This window comes from Grampus griseus (genome assembly GCF_964374135.1).
Source record: "Grampus griseus genome assembly, chromosome: 18".
Taxonomy (NCBI): Eukaryota; Metazoa; Chordata; class Mammalia; order Artiodactyla; family Delphinidae; genus Grampus; species Grampus griseus.
In genome coordinates this window covers 73062950-73076836 of record NC_139012.1, presented here as the reverse complement: position 1 = coordinate 73076836, position 13887 = coordinate 73062950, and the positions used below count along the sequence as shown (strand labels likewise).

Below are 13887 nucleotides of genomic sequence, written 5' to 3'. Positions count from 1 at the left end.
CTGAGCCCGTGTGCTGCAACTCCTGAAGCCCACACACCTAGAGCCTGTGCTCTGCAACGAGAGAAGCCACCACAATGAGAAGGCCACACACCACAACGAAGAGCAGCCCCCGCTCGCCACAACTAGAGAAAGCCTGCGCGCAGCAACGAAGACCCAACACAGCCAAAAAATAAATTGATTAAAAATAAATAAATAAAAGTAAAACTTAGATGTCCTATCAGCTTATTAGCACAACCACTCTCTGAATGTAAGAAACTTCAGCAGAGTACTGAGCCCTCTGTTTCCATAGATAACAAACGGGTTTTGTGATGCTATAAACTTCTTTAAGCAGAATGCCAAGGGAATAAAGACCTACAGAAATAGAAAAATGTAACAGACAGTAAGAGAAAGATCAAAATATAGTAAAAGGAAGGCATCATACCTGTTGGGAGAGGTATATATATCCTTTTTTCTAATCTCCTTCGCAATGCTTCATCAATGTCCCACGGGAAATTAGTAGCAGCCAATACCATAACCATTTTGGAAGGATCGTCATTCTCTAAAGCTCCTCCAACTCCTATATACAGTAAGTGGGAAAGAAGAGTGTTTTTCTTACAGTCCTTTATTCTTTCATTCAACTAACATTTCTAAGCATCGGCCACAGGCTTGGTGGTAGAGGCTCAATGACGAACATGATGCAGTTCTTCTGACCTCTGCATGGTGTCAGAACCAGACAAATCAACAGATAACTACAGAACAAATACAACACAGTCACTCCTTCCTCTCATATTATACTTTAACAGAAATTAAGATGGTTAACTCATTGAGGGAAGGAACTCCTGGTACTACATTATTTTATGTATCTTATAGTGCCTGGCACTGTATGCAACACACGTTTTAAGTATTCAATTAGTATCTAGGGTTGGTGGATAACCACAGCTATTTTAAAACAATGCAGTGTGGATATACATACGTACGTATATACATATATATATTATATATATACTTTTTTTTTAAACACACTTTATGTTTTCTCATAATTTGCTTAAATAGCCTCCTATTCACCATACAACTACCAGAGTGATATATCTCTAAAAAGTAGCTCTGGGCCCATCACTCTCTTCCTCCAGTGGCTCCCCAAAGCCTTTTCTTCTTTGTCTGAATAACTTCTACCGATATTTCAAAGCCCAAGTCAGCTATTCCCTTCTATGACTCCCTTAGTCCGGGTGGTACCTCTCGTACTATGTTTTCGCTAAACCCAGAGCTTAGTTCTACCACAGAACTCATAATGTATTGTAATTGTCTGTGAGGTGCCTGCTTCTCAACTAGATCAGTGGTTCTCAAAAATTTTGGTCCCAGAATCCTTTTTATACCCTTAAAGACTACTGACCTCCAAAGAGCTTTTGTGTGCATGTAGTATATCAACATTTATTATTAAAAATTAAAAATGAGACTTGTGAGAGAATGAAAGTGAAAAAGGTAAATAACATCTTGATATTACTATGAAAATAGTTTGGCCTTTGCACACCTTTTAAAAGAGTCTTAAAGACCCCTGGGACCCTGAGCCACATCTCTAAAGGCTTTGCTCTAAATAGTAAGCTCCTTGAAGGCCACGACAGTCCTTTTCTTTCTAACCTCAGAACCTGAGATGGTGCAAGTAAGCAATAGATGCTTTTGAGTGCATGAACAAATGTACAAATGCGTGGATGAACAAATGATTACAAATACATTCAGCTGCCTTCTAGTCCGGTCGTCGAGAATTTCCAAGTATGAATCTACACAAAATTCAAAAAGGGACCAAAACAGTTTAGAGACAGTAATTAAATATCAATTACCATCCATCTGAATGAGTAGCTCAGACTTGACCCTGCGACTTGCCTCATGCTCATCAGAGGTTCCTCTTCGACTGCAGATAGAATCTATCTCATCAATGAAGATGGTGGTGGGGGCATAAAACCTAGCCTTTGTGAAAATAGTTTAAAGAAATCATTTAGTGACCTCCTGAAATAATCTGAAGTTTTTAAAAGACATTTCCTCTGACTAAAACAATGGTGAGAAAGAGCAGAAATTTCTCACTGCTTTAATGCCATCACTTGCTTATAGACAGAGGTTAAATTTATCAATCATATCAGAAACAGAAAAATTTCTAAACATAAAAGATAAGTTATATGGTTGGTGAAGTCAGGTGACAGATACACGAGGATTCACGGTACTATTCTTTCTACTTTTGTGTTTGAAAATTTCCATAATACAAAAAGTTTCTAAAGATAAATCACCAATCTATCCTCAAAGATGCAGTCTTAAGTAGCTACTGAAAACTACTTTGAAAAAGGAACAAACTTTAATGATAGATCAATTTCTGATTTTCAAAATATATGTTAAAATATACTTCTGCTCACCAGCTCATTAGAGATCCAGAAATATCAGTCAAACCACACACATTTCCAAAGTCTCTTCTACCCGCACTGGACGGGATGCCAAAGGGCTTTTACTTCAGAGAGGAAGGTACGCTGAAGACACATCAACCACTCCACAAAACCCACCGCCCCGTGTCTTATTAGCGTGTCAAGAACTGTGAAACTATAAGTACAGTTGCCCTTTCTTAAAAGGATCCCTGGGTAAACGGATCTAGATTAAAGGGATACCATGTGCCTACACAAACAGTGCTTTGAAATCCGAATGTAACATCACTCACCATTTCAAACAACAGACGAACTAACTTCTCAGATTCCCCTCTGTATTTCGACGTCAGCGTGGAAGACGAGACGTTGAAGAATGTTGTGCCACACTCAGTGGCGACAGCTTTAGCCAGCATGGTCTTACCAGTGCCTGGGGGCCCGGCCATCAGCACGCCCTGAAATTCCAAAGGACACACGAAATGATTTATCAGATTAATGTGCTTTCTAATAGAATATCAGCAACTATTAATGTACACGAAACCCTTCCCATCAAAAGATAAGCTCAACTGCCACAGTAAACTCATGGCGCATTGGGCACGAATATCATTTCACAGACAGAAGAAACAAAAATGAAGAATGGTTTCACAAAAGGTCTCAAATCAGAGGTACTCAGAGATGGGCTAACAAAGGGCCTAGACAACAAGGAATCTCCTGGTACATTTAGAAAGAGCCCACCGATTTTACTGAACCTGGCAGAAGACAAACATGTATGGTCTTGAGCACCGCTTAAGAGTGACTGCTCTGTTTAAGCAATGAAAATAAGATGACATTCTCTACCACATGGAGCAGAATTATATATCCCTCGCCCTCCTAAGGTACAAAACCTATCTTCAACAACACACTTACAATATACACTTTGAATCAGAAATAAAGATCCATTTATCGGTTAATAAATAAGGTAGCTAAAATCTAGTGGTGATTCAAACATAATCAAGTTAGCTAGCCTTTTATCAGTTTAACTGTGCTAGGCAGTTAAGAGTTTACATAAAATAGTGTTAGTAAGGAAAAAGCCACTACATAGACTAAAATATAAATTTTACTTACTTCTCACCTTTGAAACAAACAGAAAAACGTTCCATAAAAATAAATCAATGAGGAGTAAAAATTATCCAAGAACACCGATCCTCTAGTCTTGCAGACTAATGGATTTTTAAATACTTATTATTTTCTTCTAACACTTTTAATGAGAGTTCAGATATATAGTTAACACTACATTTCTTTTGCATAATAGTTCGTGATCGTAAGAGGAATTTGGAGCCATTTGTTAATTTAATTCAATTAGCTTTGGGGGGTTTAAACTTTGAAAACTATGTGCATATCAAAGTTTCATAAACTCTAAATTCAGAAACCGTCCAAACGCTCTTCTAGCTATAGCATTTTGATACCCAGGACAACCAGGGATCACTAGGATTTGAAACACTAGTTTTACAAGAAAAATTTTTGCTTTGCCAGAAGCCTTTATACATGAGATTGATATTTTGAAAACTGTAAAGACAACTAATGGTATTGGCACAGCTACAGAAAAGTTTCTGTTTCTCTTTCCACCATCCCCTCTCAATGCCCTCTCAGTTCCTGTAATGTCATTAATGTGGTCATGTCCAGCAGGAGATAATTTCCAGGGTTAGCGTCTGTGCGCAGACACAGCTCATAGATGCAGTACAGCGTTTATAAATTTCCCCTCCTCATGACATTACCCTGTCAATTATCTCCTCTATTTCCTGTATCTCCTCCTCTGTGGGCTCTATTTATTTAAAAAATAAAAGCCTTCACTTGACCCTACAAATCCTCTGGCTACTATCTACCTCTTCCTTCCTCTTCCCAGCCAACCTTCTTAAAGAAATGGTTTATGTTTACTATTTGTTCTTCACAAGCTACAGTCTGACTTCTGCCTCTACTCCTTCACTAAAAATACCTAAGTTACTAATCCAATGGTCACTTTTCTTTCCTTTTCTGTTTTGAGTTTTACGTATTCTTTTTTTCGGCTGCACCACTGCGCAGTACGCGGGATCCTAGTTCCCTGACCAGGAATCAAACCCGCACCCACTGCTTGGAAGCACGGAGTCTTAAGCACTGGATCTCCAGGGAAGTCCCAACCAATGGTCACTTTTCAACTCACAGCTTCCTTCCCTCTCTCTGACCTTGGATGGTGCCGATACCTGGTGTTCATTCCCTTCTCCCTGAAACCCCTGCTCCCTAGGTTGGTTCTAGGACACGGTTCTTTCTTGATGCTTCTCCTACTCATGACCATCTTCAGTGGCTTTCAGGTCTCCTCTTCCCCCTGCCCTTTATATTCCCAAAGCAATTCTAAATCTTTTGCTCTTTTGAAAACCCTTTATAAAACTCCTTGAACAATTTCATCCATACCCAAATTATCAACCACCACTTATATCTCACAATTTTAATTTAAACTTAAACTCTAGCCCGAGCTCCAGACCTCTATTTCCAATTACCCACTGAGTTTTCACCTAAATATATTTTGTTTCTATTTAAATCTGCTCCTCTCCTCCATTTCCAGTATCAGTTCACTGTACCCTATTTAATGAAGAATTTGGCTGGCCCTTTTCCCTAGTTCCTGGGAGGCAGACTCTAAACCCTTGGAATTTCCCAAGTGATAGGAGTGTCTTTGCTGTTCATGTTGGGCCCTGAAATTTTAGGCTAATAAGGTGGCTCATGGTGGGTCCCTATATAGATTATGCTAATGAGATGACTCAGGATGGGGGCTGGCCTTGCCCAAAATACCAACCCTGTGATTAGCAGGCTGGGGCTTTGAGCCATGCGATGTCAACCAGACCTCTGGGGAGAGAAGGGAGACTGGAGATTGAGACATATGGGCAACAATTCAATCAATTATGATTATGCAATGAAACCCCAGTAAAAACTCTGGACACTGAAGCCTGAGTGAGCTTCCCTGTTGGCAGTACTGTGTATACTGTCACACATCCATGCACCAGGAGGGTAAAGCATCCTGCTTGCAAGGGAAAGGACAACAGAAGCTACACTGTCAGCATCCCCCCAGATCTCACCCTATGCACTTCTTCTGCTAGTTCTGATCTGCCTCCTTTTGCTATAACAAAAACTATAATCGAAAGTACAATGCTTTCCTAAGTTCTGTGAGTCATTCTAGAGAATTATCAAACCTGAGGGTGCAGTGAGAACCCCCAAATTTACAGCCAGCTGTCAGAGTGAGGGTGACCTGGGGACCCCCAAATTTGTGGTTGGCATCTGAAGTGAGGGCAGTCTTGTGGAAAACTGACCTCAACCTGTGAAGTTTGGCCCAATTTTGGGTAGTTGGTATCCGAGCAACTGCATACTCCTGTAATTCAAGCCTGGAATCTAAGAGTCATACAACTTGTTCCTCTCCCTACCCCTATAAACCATCATGTCATAATGTTATCACTTACACCTTTTAAATATCTCTCACAGATCCACTCATTCTTCATTGGCCAAATAACGAACGCCTTTGTTCAGGTCTTCATCGTTTGGCTAGACTACTGCAACAGCCTCCTGACCAGACTCCTCTCTGTATCCATCTATGCCCATCTCCAATCCAGCCTGCATACTGCTGCCAAGGTGATCTTCATACATTTGCAAATTACCCTCTTGCTAAAAGTGTACAGGGCTCGTCATGATACATAGGTTATACCTACCATTCCAGCTGTTTTAAAACTCCTTTAAATACCTATTTTATCAAGGCCTTATTATTTCTTTTAAACATTGTTTTTAAAGTTATAATAAAGGGGAAATTTATGGTAATATGGTCTCCAAATTAGGTAAATCTATAACAAACAGTCTATAAAAGTTTTTAAGTTGTGAGAGGCAATCAAAATGCCATGGGTGTTCCAAGCCATTTATGTAAACACACAATTTCTCCTCCTCTCTACTTTTAGGCACATCAAACAAGGAAGAGGTATTGCGAAGGTAAAAGACCTTCCCAGCTAATTCGGAAGGGCAAAGTAAGATCATGCTTTTATTTCACTCTACCAGTCAGAGTAAAGAGTCTGCCTATGGCTAAGACCAAAAAAAGTTCCAGGCAGCAGCTGTTGGAAGGGTTTTTAATATGCTAAAATGAAAACACTGAACTTAGGAGGAACTAGTCCTGGGCAAGCTAAAAAGATATAAACATTCTGATTACATTTGAGAATTACACCAAGCCTAGATGAAGTGTTCAAACTAATTAATTACTGAGAAATACGCCGGCTTTTAAAAAGATAATTTATTTGATCCAACACTTATTCTATGACTATGCACTATTACTATTTAATTTGCTTGCTAACTTTTTTTTTTTTTTTTTGATACGCGGGCCTCTCACTGTTGTGGCTCTCCCGTTGCGGATCACAGGCTCCGGATGCACAGGCTCGGTGACCATGGCTCACCGGCCTAGCCGCTCCGCGGCATGTAGGATCTTCCCGGACCGGGGCACGAACCCACGTCCCCTGCATCGGCAGGCGGACTCTCAACCACTGTGCCACCAGGGAAGCCCCTTGCTAACTTTTTATTTACAAAAACAGACATCTAGAAAATTCTTAAAACTCATCTCTAGCTCAGCGCCCCTGAGGGAAGTGACTTTAAAGACTATAGTTCCACCACTCCAGGCCCCTCTCCTGCCAGGCAGAGGCAGCATATCGCAACCACAAATCCAAATCCAGGTACCTGAGGGCTGCCCAACCTCCCCCAACCTTTACAAACTGTGTTAATAAACACACAAAGAAACTACAGTGCTGCCATTCTTTACCATGCAAGCAGCAGTTTTATACCTATATTACTTCAATAAATTCTCACCTTCCATGGCCTTCTAATCCCTTTGAAAAAGTCAGGCATCCACATGGGAAGAACAACAGCTTCCCTTAGCAACTTCTTAGCTTCTTCCAGATCTGCTATGTCATCCCTTTGTAAGAAGAGCAAAGTTTCATGCTTATTCAGGGACATCTTTGATTTATGATCAATACCAATTCTTTTAATTTTTTTAAATTATGAAATTTTTCTTACATTAAGAACATTATTCTAATTTTTACTGTATAAAATGATCAGTGAAAACATACTGCAATCATAAATTAGGACATGTTATTCAATTAACAACCTTTGTCAGCTATGTCAACATCAAATTAGTATGAAAATGTCTTGGTTATATTCTGCAAGAAGAACTGTCCTACCAATTCTGCACACTCATATTACGGATGAGGTCATAATCAGGAGATGAATGGATAACAAGACAAGACTCACACCAAGCCAACCTACAATTTGTTTTCTCCACTATTGTAATTCAAGAACGTAACAGACTAACCAATGAATGCTAGGATTCCTAGAGACAATGTCTCTCTCAAGGGCTTCCACCAGATCCTTATCATATGCAGCACCATCAAATCTTGGAATTTCACCATCACTTGCACCGTCTTGCATATTTTTCCTCCCCTGGGGACAGGTACAAAAAAATGCTGATCAATAACAAGATAATTTTAATTAACATCATTAAGCTTTCAAAATATTGCAATGTAACCATTTTAAATGGCTATTTTTTTAAATACTGTTTGCTAATTACCCAAATGCCATCCTCCCCTATTTAATTCATCAGAAATAGATGAACTGGCCAACTTTATTAGACACTTCAAATTTACATTCTTGAGGGGACAGTTGCATCTAAGACTGAAATGAGCTAGATGCCTCTAAATCTGTGGATGCATGGGATTTCTACCACCACTAAAAAATACTTGAGCATTAACACAGAGGAAGAAACGAAATCAACTGAAAACCTACTGCATGGCAAGAAATCTCACATATATTATCTCACTTAATACAACTACCCTACAAGGTAGGTATTATAACCCTATTTTTACAGATAAGGAAGTGGGTCTCAGAAAGTGAAGTAACTTAAGTTCACAATTATTAAATGTCAGGGTACAGATTTTAACTCAGATCTTCCTAACTCCCCAGATCCATGCTTTTTCACAGCATCAGGCCACCTCATGCCTGGCTGAGTCATCTTAAAGCTTAAAAGCAGGTGATGGTGGAGAGGGATAAGTTAGGAGGATGGGATTAGCATACACACACTACTATATATAAAATAGGTAACCAGCAAGGACCTGCTGTATAGCACTACACAGTACTACACTCAATATTTTGTAATAAACTATAAGGAAAAAGAATCTGAAAAAAAAAATATATATATATAATGTATATAACTGAATCACTGTGCTGTACACCTGAAACTAACACAACATTGTAAATCAACTATACTTCATTAAAAACAACAAAAGACTAGGCTATGTGTGGCAGAACTATCCTCCTAAGCATCCAGGAAAGAGGCTGCAGACGAGGAAAGAGGTGGCACCCTGAACTGCATCTTACAAAGCCTTTTCCCTGTCACTGTAAGTACCCACTCAGGGCTGAGGGTTTCTTCCTAGTAAAGTCCTTGGACCACATCATAAAGTCACTGTAATGACAATGATAAAAGGACCTTTTAAAATAGTATCATTAGGACCATTAAAGCAATCACTTTACCCCAAATTCTTTATTTAATAATATAGTAGCTTTAAAAAAGAGTTATATGCTATGGTTTCTATGGAGTTCTGCCAAGATTTACTCGGCTCTGAAGAGCTTTAAATGAAACATGCTCAGCTGCCAGAGAGAGTTCAACCACTGGAACTACTTCAGCAGACAGAGCCAAGCACCTCCCCAGAGCTTCAGCTCCACAGTTACTGTTAATGTAAAAATGAAAGGAAATACGGTCCAAAAATGAGTCAGTTTCCTAAGCTTCAATCTGAAGAGAGAGAACAGGATGAGCCTCTCCTACCACACTCCATCTGAGATAAACCATAAACTAGATCCTAAGTGCTGAGAGAGGCCTAAATGGCTCCCTTTGGGCAAACACTCTAGCTCTTTAAGCCACTAGGTAAATGGCCAAACAGTACTCTGGTGACTTGACCCCAAAATGAATAATTTACTGTCCCTGGGTAGCATGGCAACAGAATTAAGCTAAGTTTTCAGAAAGATTCTTGTATTTCAGATGACAGATCCCAATACTGACACTTAAAAGGAATAAACTGCTGGCATGCCTACGCAACAAAAATAACATCAACAAATTTAAAATAAGCACAGCCTAGAATCACATTTTATAATAATGATAGGCCAAGGCTAGTCACATTCAAACAAATCACTGGGAACACTGTGTAATCATTTTAAAACTGTTCTAGAAATAAATCAACCAAAGAATGCAACAGACACTGATATATCTGGGACTTAACAAGCTTTGATATGACACTGTAACTATTTTATTTATTTATTTATTTTTGGCTGCGTTGGGTCTTCACTGCTGCGCATGGGCTTTCTTTAGTTGCGGCGATCAGGGGCTACTCTTCATTGCAATGCATGGGCTTCTCATTGCAGTGGCTTCTCTTGTTGCGGAGCATGGGCTCTAGGCACGTGGGCTTCAGCAGTTGTGGCATGCGGGCTCAGTAGTTGTGGCTCACGGGCTCGGTAGTTGTGGCACACGGGCTTAGTCGCTCCTTGGCATGTGGGATCTTCCTAGACCAGTGATCAAACCCGTGTCCCCTGCATTGGCAGACGGATTCTCAACCACTGCGTCACCAGAGAAGTCCTGACACTGTAATTTTAGACTTACCAAAAAATTAGTATTAAAAAATATAGGCAGGGCTTCCCTGCTGGCGCAGTGGTTGAGAGTCTGCCTGCTGATGCAGGGGACACGGGTTCGTGACCCGGTCCAGGAAGATCCCACATGCCGTGGAGCGGCTGGGCCCGTGAGCCGTGGCCGCTGAGCCTGCGCGTCCGGAGGCTGTGCTCTGTAACGGGAGAGGCCACAACAGTGAGAGGCCCGCGTACCTCAGAAAAAAAAAAAAAATATATATATATATATATAGGCAGACAGTCATTTTAATATGAATGTCCAAGTGGTGGGGGAGGATTTGATAAACACTACCAAGGGAAACGAAAAGCTGCACACTTATCTGGAAGTAATAGGAATCATAGGATTTTAAGAACAATAAATATGTGACCATCTATGTCCAACACATTCAGTTTCAGATCAGTGAATGAAAATACATTACCTGCCCTCACTGAGCATCCAGTCTTGTGGTGGAAACAATTAACAAGTAAACAAACCCAAAACATACATAATTATAAACTGTTAAGTGCTATGAAAAAACTGAATGGTCTATAGCTATAGCTATGGTCTATAGCTATTTACTATAGCTAAAAGGTATTGAGCAAAAAGAATAAGTTGGAGAGATGATCAGAGGCCAGCTCACTGGGCCCGTATAGGCCATGGGAAGGAATTTAGATTTTATTCTAAGTACACGGGGAAATTTTTGAAATGTGCTAAGCAGGGGAATGACAGGATCTGATTTACATTTTAAAATGACCCTGTTAGCTGCGATATGGAAAAAGGATGGGCTGGAGGGAGAAGGAGAAGCAGAAAAACAAAGACCTATTGCAGTAGTCAAGGTCAAGGCTCTCAATTCACAGAAGAGGACAGTGTATAAAGTTAGTCAAAAAAAAAAAAAAAAAGGTTCTGAAGAACCTAGGGGTAGGACAGGAATAAAGACACAGACTTAGGGTGGACTTGAGGACATGGGGAGGGGGAAGGGTAAGCTGGGACGAAGTGAGAGAGTGGCATGGACATATATACACTACCAAATGTAAAACAGATAGCTAGTGGGAAGCAGCCACATAGCACAGGGAGATCAGCTCCATGCTTTGTGACCACCTAGAGAGGTGGGATAGGGAGGGTGGGAGGGAGACCCAAGAGGGAGGAGATATGGGGATAAATGTATATGTATAGCTGATTCACTTTGTTATACAGCAGAAACTAACACAACAATGTAAAGCAATTATACACTAATAAAGATGTTAAAAAAAAGAAGCTAGTCAAAGGACGTGCCCTAGCACCCAAAGTTTCTCAATGGTAGAAATGAGACCTGAATACAAATTAAGTACTACAAAGAAGATTCTAGAACTTTTTCAAACCAAAATGGTGAGGTTACTAAACAACAAATTAAGGAAACTAAAAATAAATAATTTATTTGGTTATATTGGGAAATCACAAAATGGGTGACAATTATCCTTCATAACAAATACTCAGATAAATTAAAATAGGGATATCAAATATAAGTTAGTAGCTCTGGTTTCAGTTAACCAACTAGATTAACTACAACACCTAAAAGAAGTTTAGTTTTCAGGCAATAAAGCTAACCTCACCCAAGATATTATTACCTGTACAGTTTATAATAATAGTAATAGCTGCAACATCACTGAAATGATCTTAGAAATCTTTGCTTAAATTTTCACATTAATTAGCAAAAATTTGATTATTAGCATGAAGACTGATATACTTTTTCTCATTAAAGCGAAGTATTTTAGCTTCTTTTTACGAGTGTCTAAATTACCCATATCAAAAAGTTTGTTTATGATCTTTCATTGGTATACTATTTGAGGAAGATGAGAAAATTAATGACCAACTCAATATTATAGAGTCAATTAATGACACAGAATAGCCTAAAATGCAAATAATAGTTTTAATATTTCACTGTGTGCCATCTAAGAGAAACATGCTCAGTTACTGGCTCTGGGTCTTACATTTTAAGAAAAATGCTGACAAATAAATTATACCGAGAGAAGAGTAATGAAGGGTTCAAAACCCATGTCATATGGAGGAGGCTCAGGGACCCTAGAGACATTTAAGCTGAAGAAGAAAATGTTAACGGAGCAACACAACCAACTGACCTCCTTACCTGTATGTACTCTATATTACTCCAAAGGAAAGAACCAGGACCAGTACAAAGTGACAGAAGAGGTAAATTTCAGATCGACAAAAGAAAGAATTTTCTAACAATGAGTCCATCCATCAACGGAGTCATCTCTCTTGTAGGTAGTGAGCTACCCGATGTTAGAATCAGTGGCTAATTAATAATAAAAACCACCGGCCCCCAATCACAGGGATGTGTGAGTTGAATGATAGCTGACCTTTGATTCTTTGGGTAAAGCCACTGCCTCTCACTTGCCCACTTATTCATCTGTTTCCTGAGTTCAACAGCCCAAGGCAAGTGCAAAATTGCTTGGAAATCTCATTGTTTCTCTTTTTTTTTTTTTTAACATGATCTTTATTCTGTATCATACCTGTGTTAGTTCCCCACTGTCATGTTACCTTTACAGCTAACACTCGTTTACAGCTTGCTATATGCCAGGCACTGTTCTAAGCACTTGACATAACAATCTTAAAGGTCCTATGAGTTAGGTACTCGTATTATTTCTACCTCATAGATGAGAAAACTGAGGCACCAAGAGCTTGAGTAAATTGTCCAAGGACACACAGCTAGATCCTAGGCAGTCTGGCTTCAGAACCAGTGCTTTCAACCCCTTTGTACACTATGGCATAAGGCTGCACACTTTGGGCTACTCCTACCGCAGTGTGAGAAGCAAACACAGGAAAAGTTAGACAAGATCTCTAAACTGATATTTTAGAGATAAGACTTTATTATTTACAAGGGAAAGTACGTTGATAAATGCAAAATGCTTACTAATTTCAGTGTCATGCCTTGCATTGGAGTGTTAATACAAAATATATTTAAGTTGAAATAACGAATCCATAGCATTCTGCTTACTTATCAATAAATGCATTCTTGCAGCAATATTTATGAATACTTACTCTGTACCAGTCACTATTCTAGGTACTGGGAAATAGCAGTGATCCAAGCAGACAAAAATCCTGCCCTCAGAGGCATACACTCACATTAGGGGACACAACATACAAACAAGTAAAACACAGTAAAACATTTAGGGACAGAACAGCAAGTAACTACTTTACTATAATCTAATGCAATAAAATTTAAAATAATAAAAATAAAAGCAAAAACCAACACTATTAATCAGCTGCCATGAGAGAAAAAATTTGTGGAGCGATTTAATATCCAAAGGACAGAACAGGATATTTCTTAAAAACAAGTCACTGATAATACGAATGGCAAATAAACATATGAAAGAACATTTTTTTTTTTTTTTTTTTTTTTTTTTGCGGTACACGGGCCTCTCACTGCTGTGGCCTCTCCCGTTGCGGAGCACAGGCTCCGGACGCGCAGGTTCAGCGGCCATGGCTCATGGGCCCAGCCACTCCACGGCACGTGCGATCTTCCCGGACCGGGGCACGAACCCTTATCCCCTGCATCGGCAGGCAGACTCTCAACCACTGCGCCACCAGGGAAGTCCATGAAAGAACTTTTAACCTCAGAAGTTATCAGATAAGTACACAATACATAGTAGATATGCTGGTAAAATCACAACGAGATTCACCCACAAGAGAGAGACAATATCAAGTGTTGGTGAGGATGTGGAGCAACTAGAACTTTCGTGCTCTGCAGGCAGACGTGGAAATTGGTATAATCACTTTGGAAAACTATTTGGTATTACCTACTGAAGTTTAACATATGCATAACCTATGGCCCAT

At 39.6% G+C, this 13887-nt stretch overlaps 1 protein-coding gene across 1 annotated transcript in view; it reads right to left on the bottom strand.

The window, feature by feature from the left end:
* Positions 1-13887, bottom strand: part of KATNAL1 (katanin catalytic subunit A1 like 1) — a 72185-nt gene that overhangs the window by 16785 nt on the left and 41513 nt on the right. Inside the window, exons 5-9 of the mRNA XM_082675663.1 lie at positions 7720-7847; positions 7218-7323; positions 2675-2833; positions 1815-1941; positions 422-556 (exon numbers count right to left, since the gene is read on the bottom strand). Coding sequence (XP_082531789.1) covers positions 422-556; positions 1815-1941; positions 2675-2833; positions 7218-7323; positions 7720-7847 — 655 coding nt within the window. The remainder of the gene's footprint in view (positions 1-421; positions 557-1814; positions 1942-2674; positions 2834-7217; positions 7324-7719; positions 7848-13887) is intronic.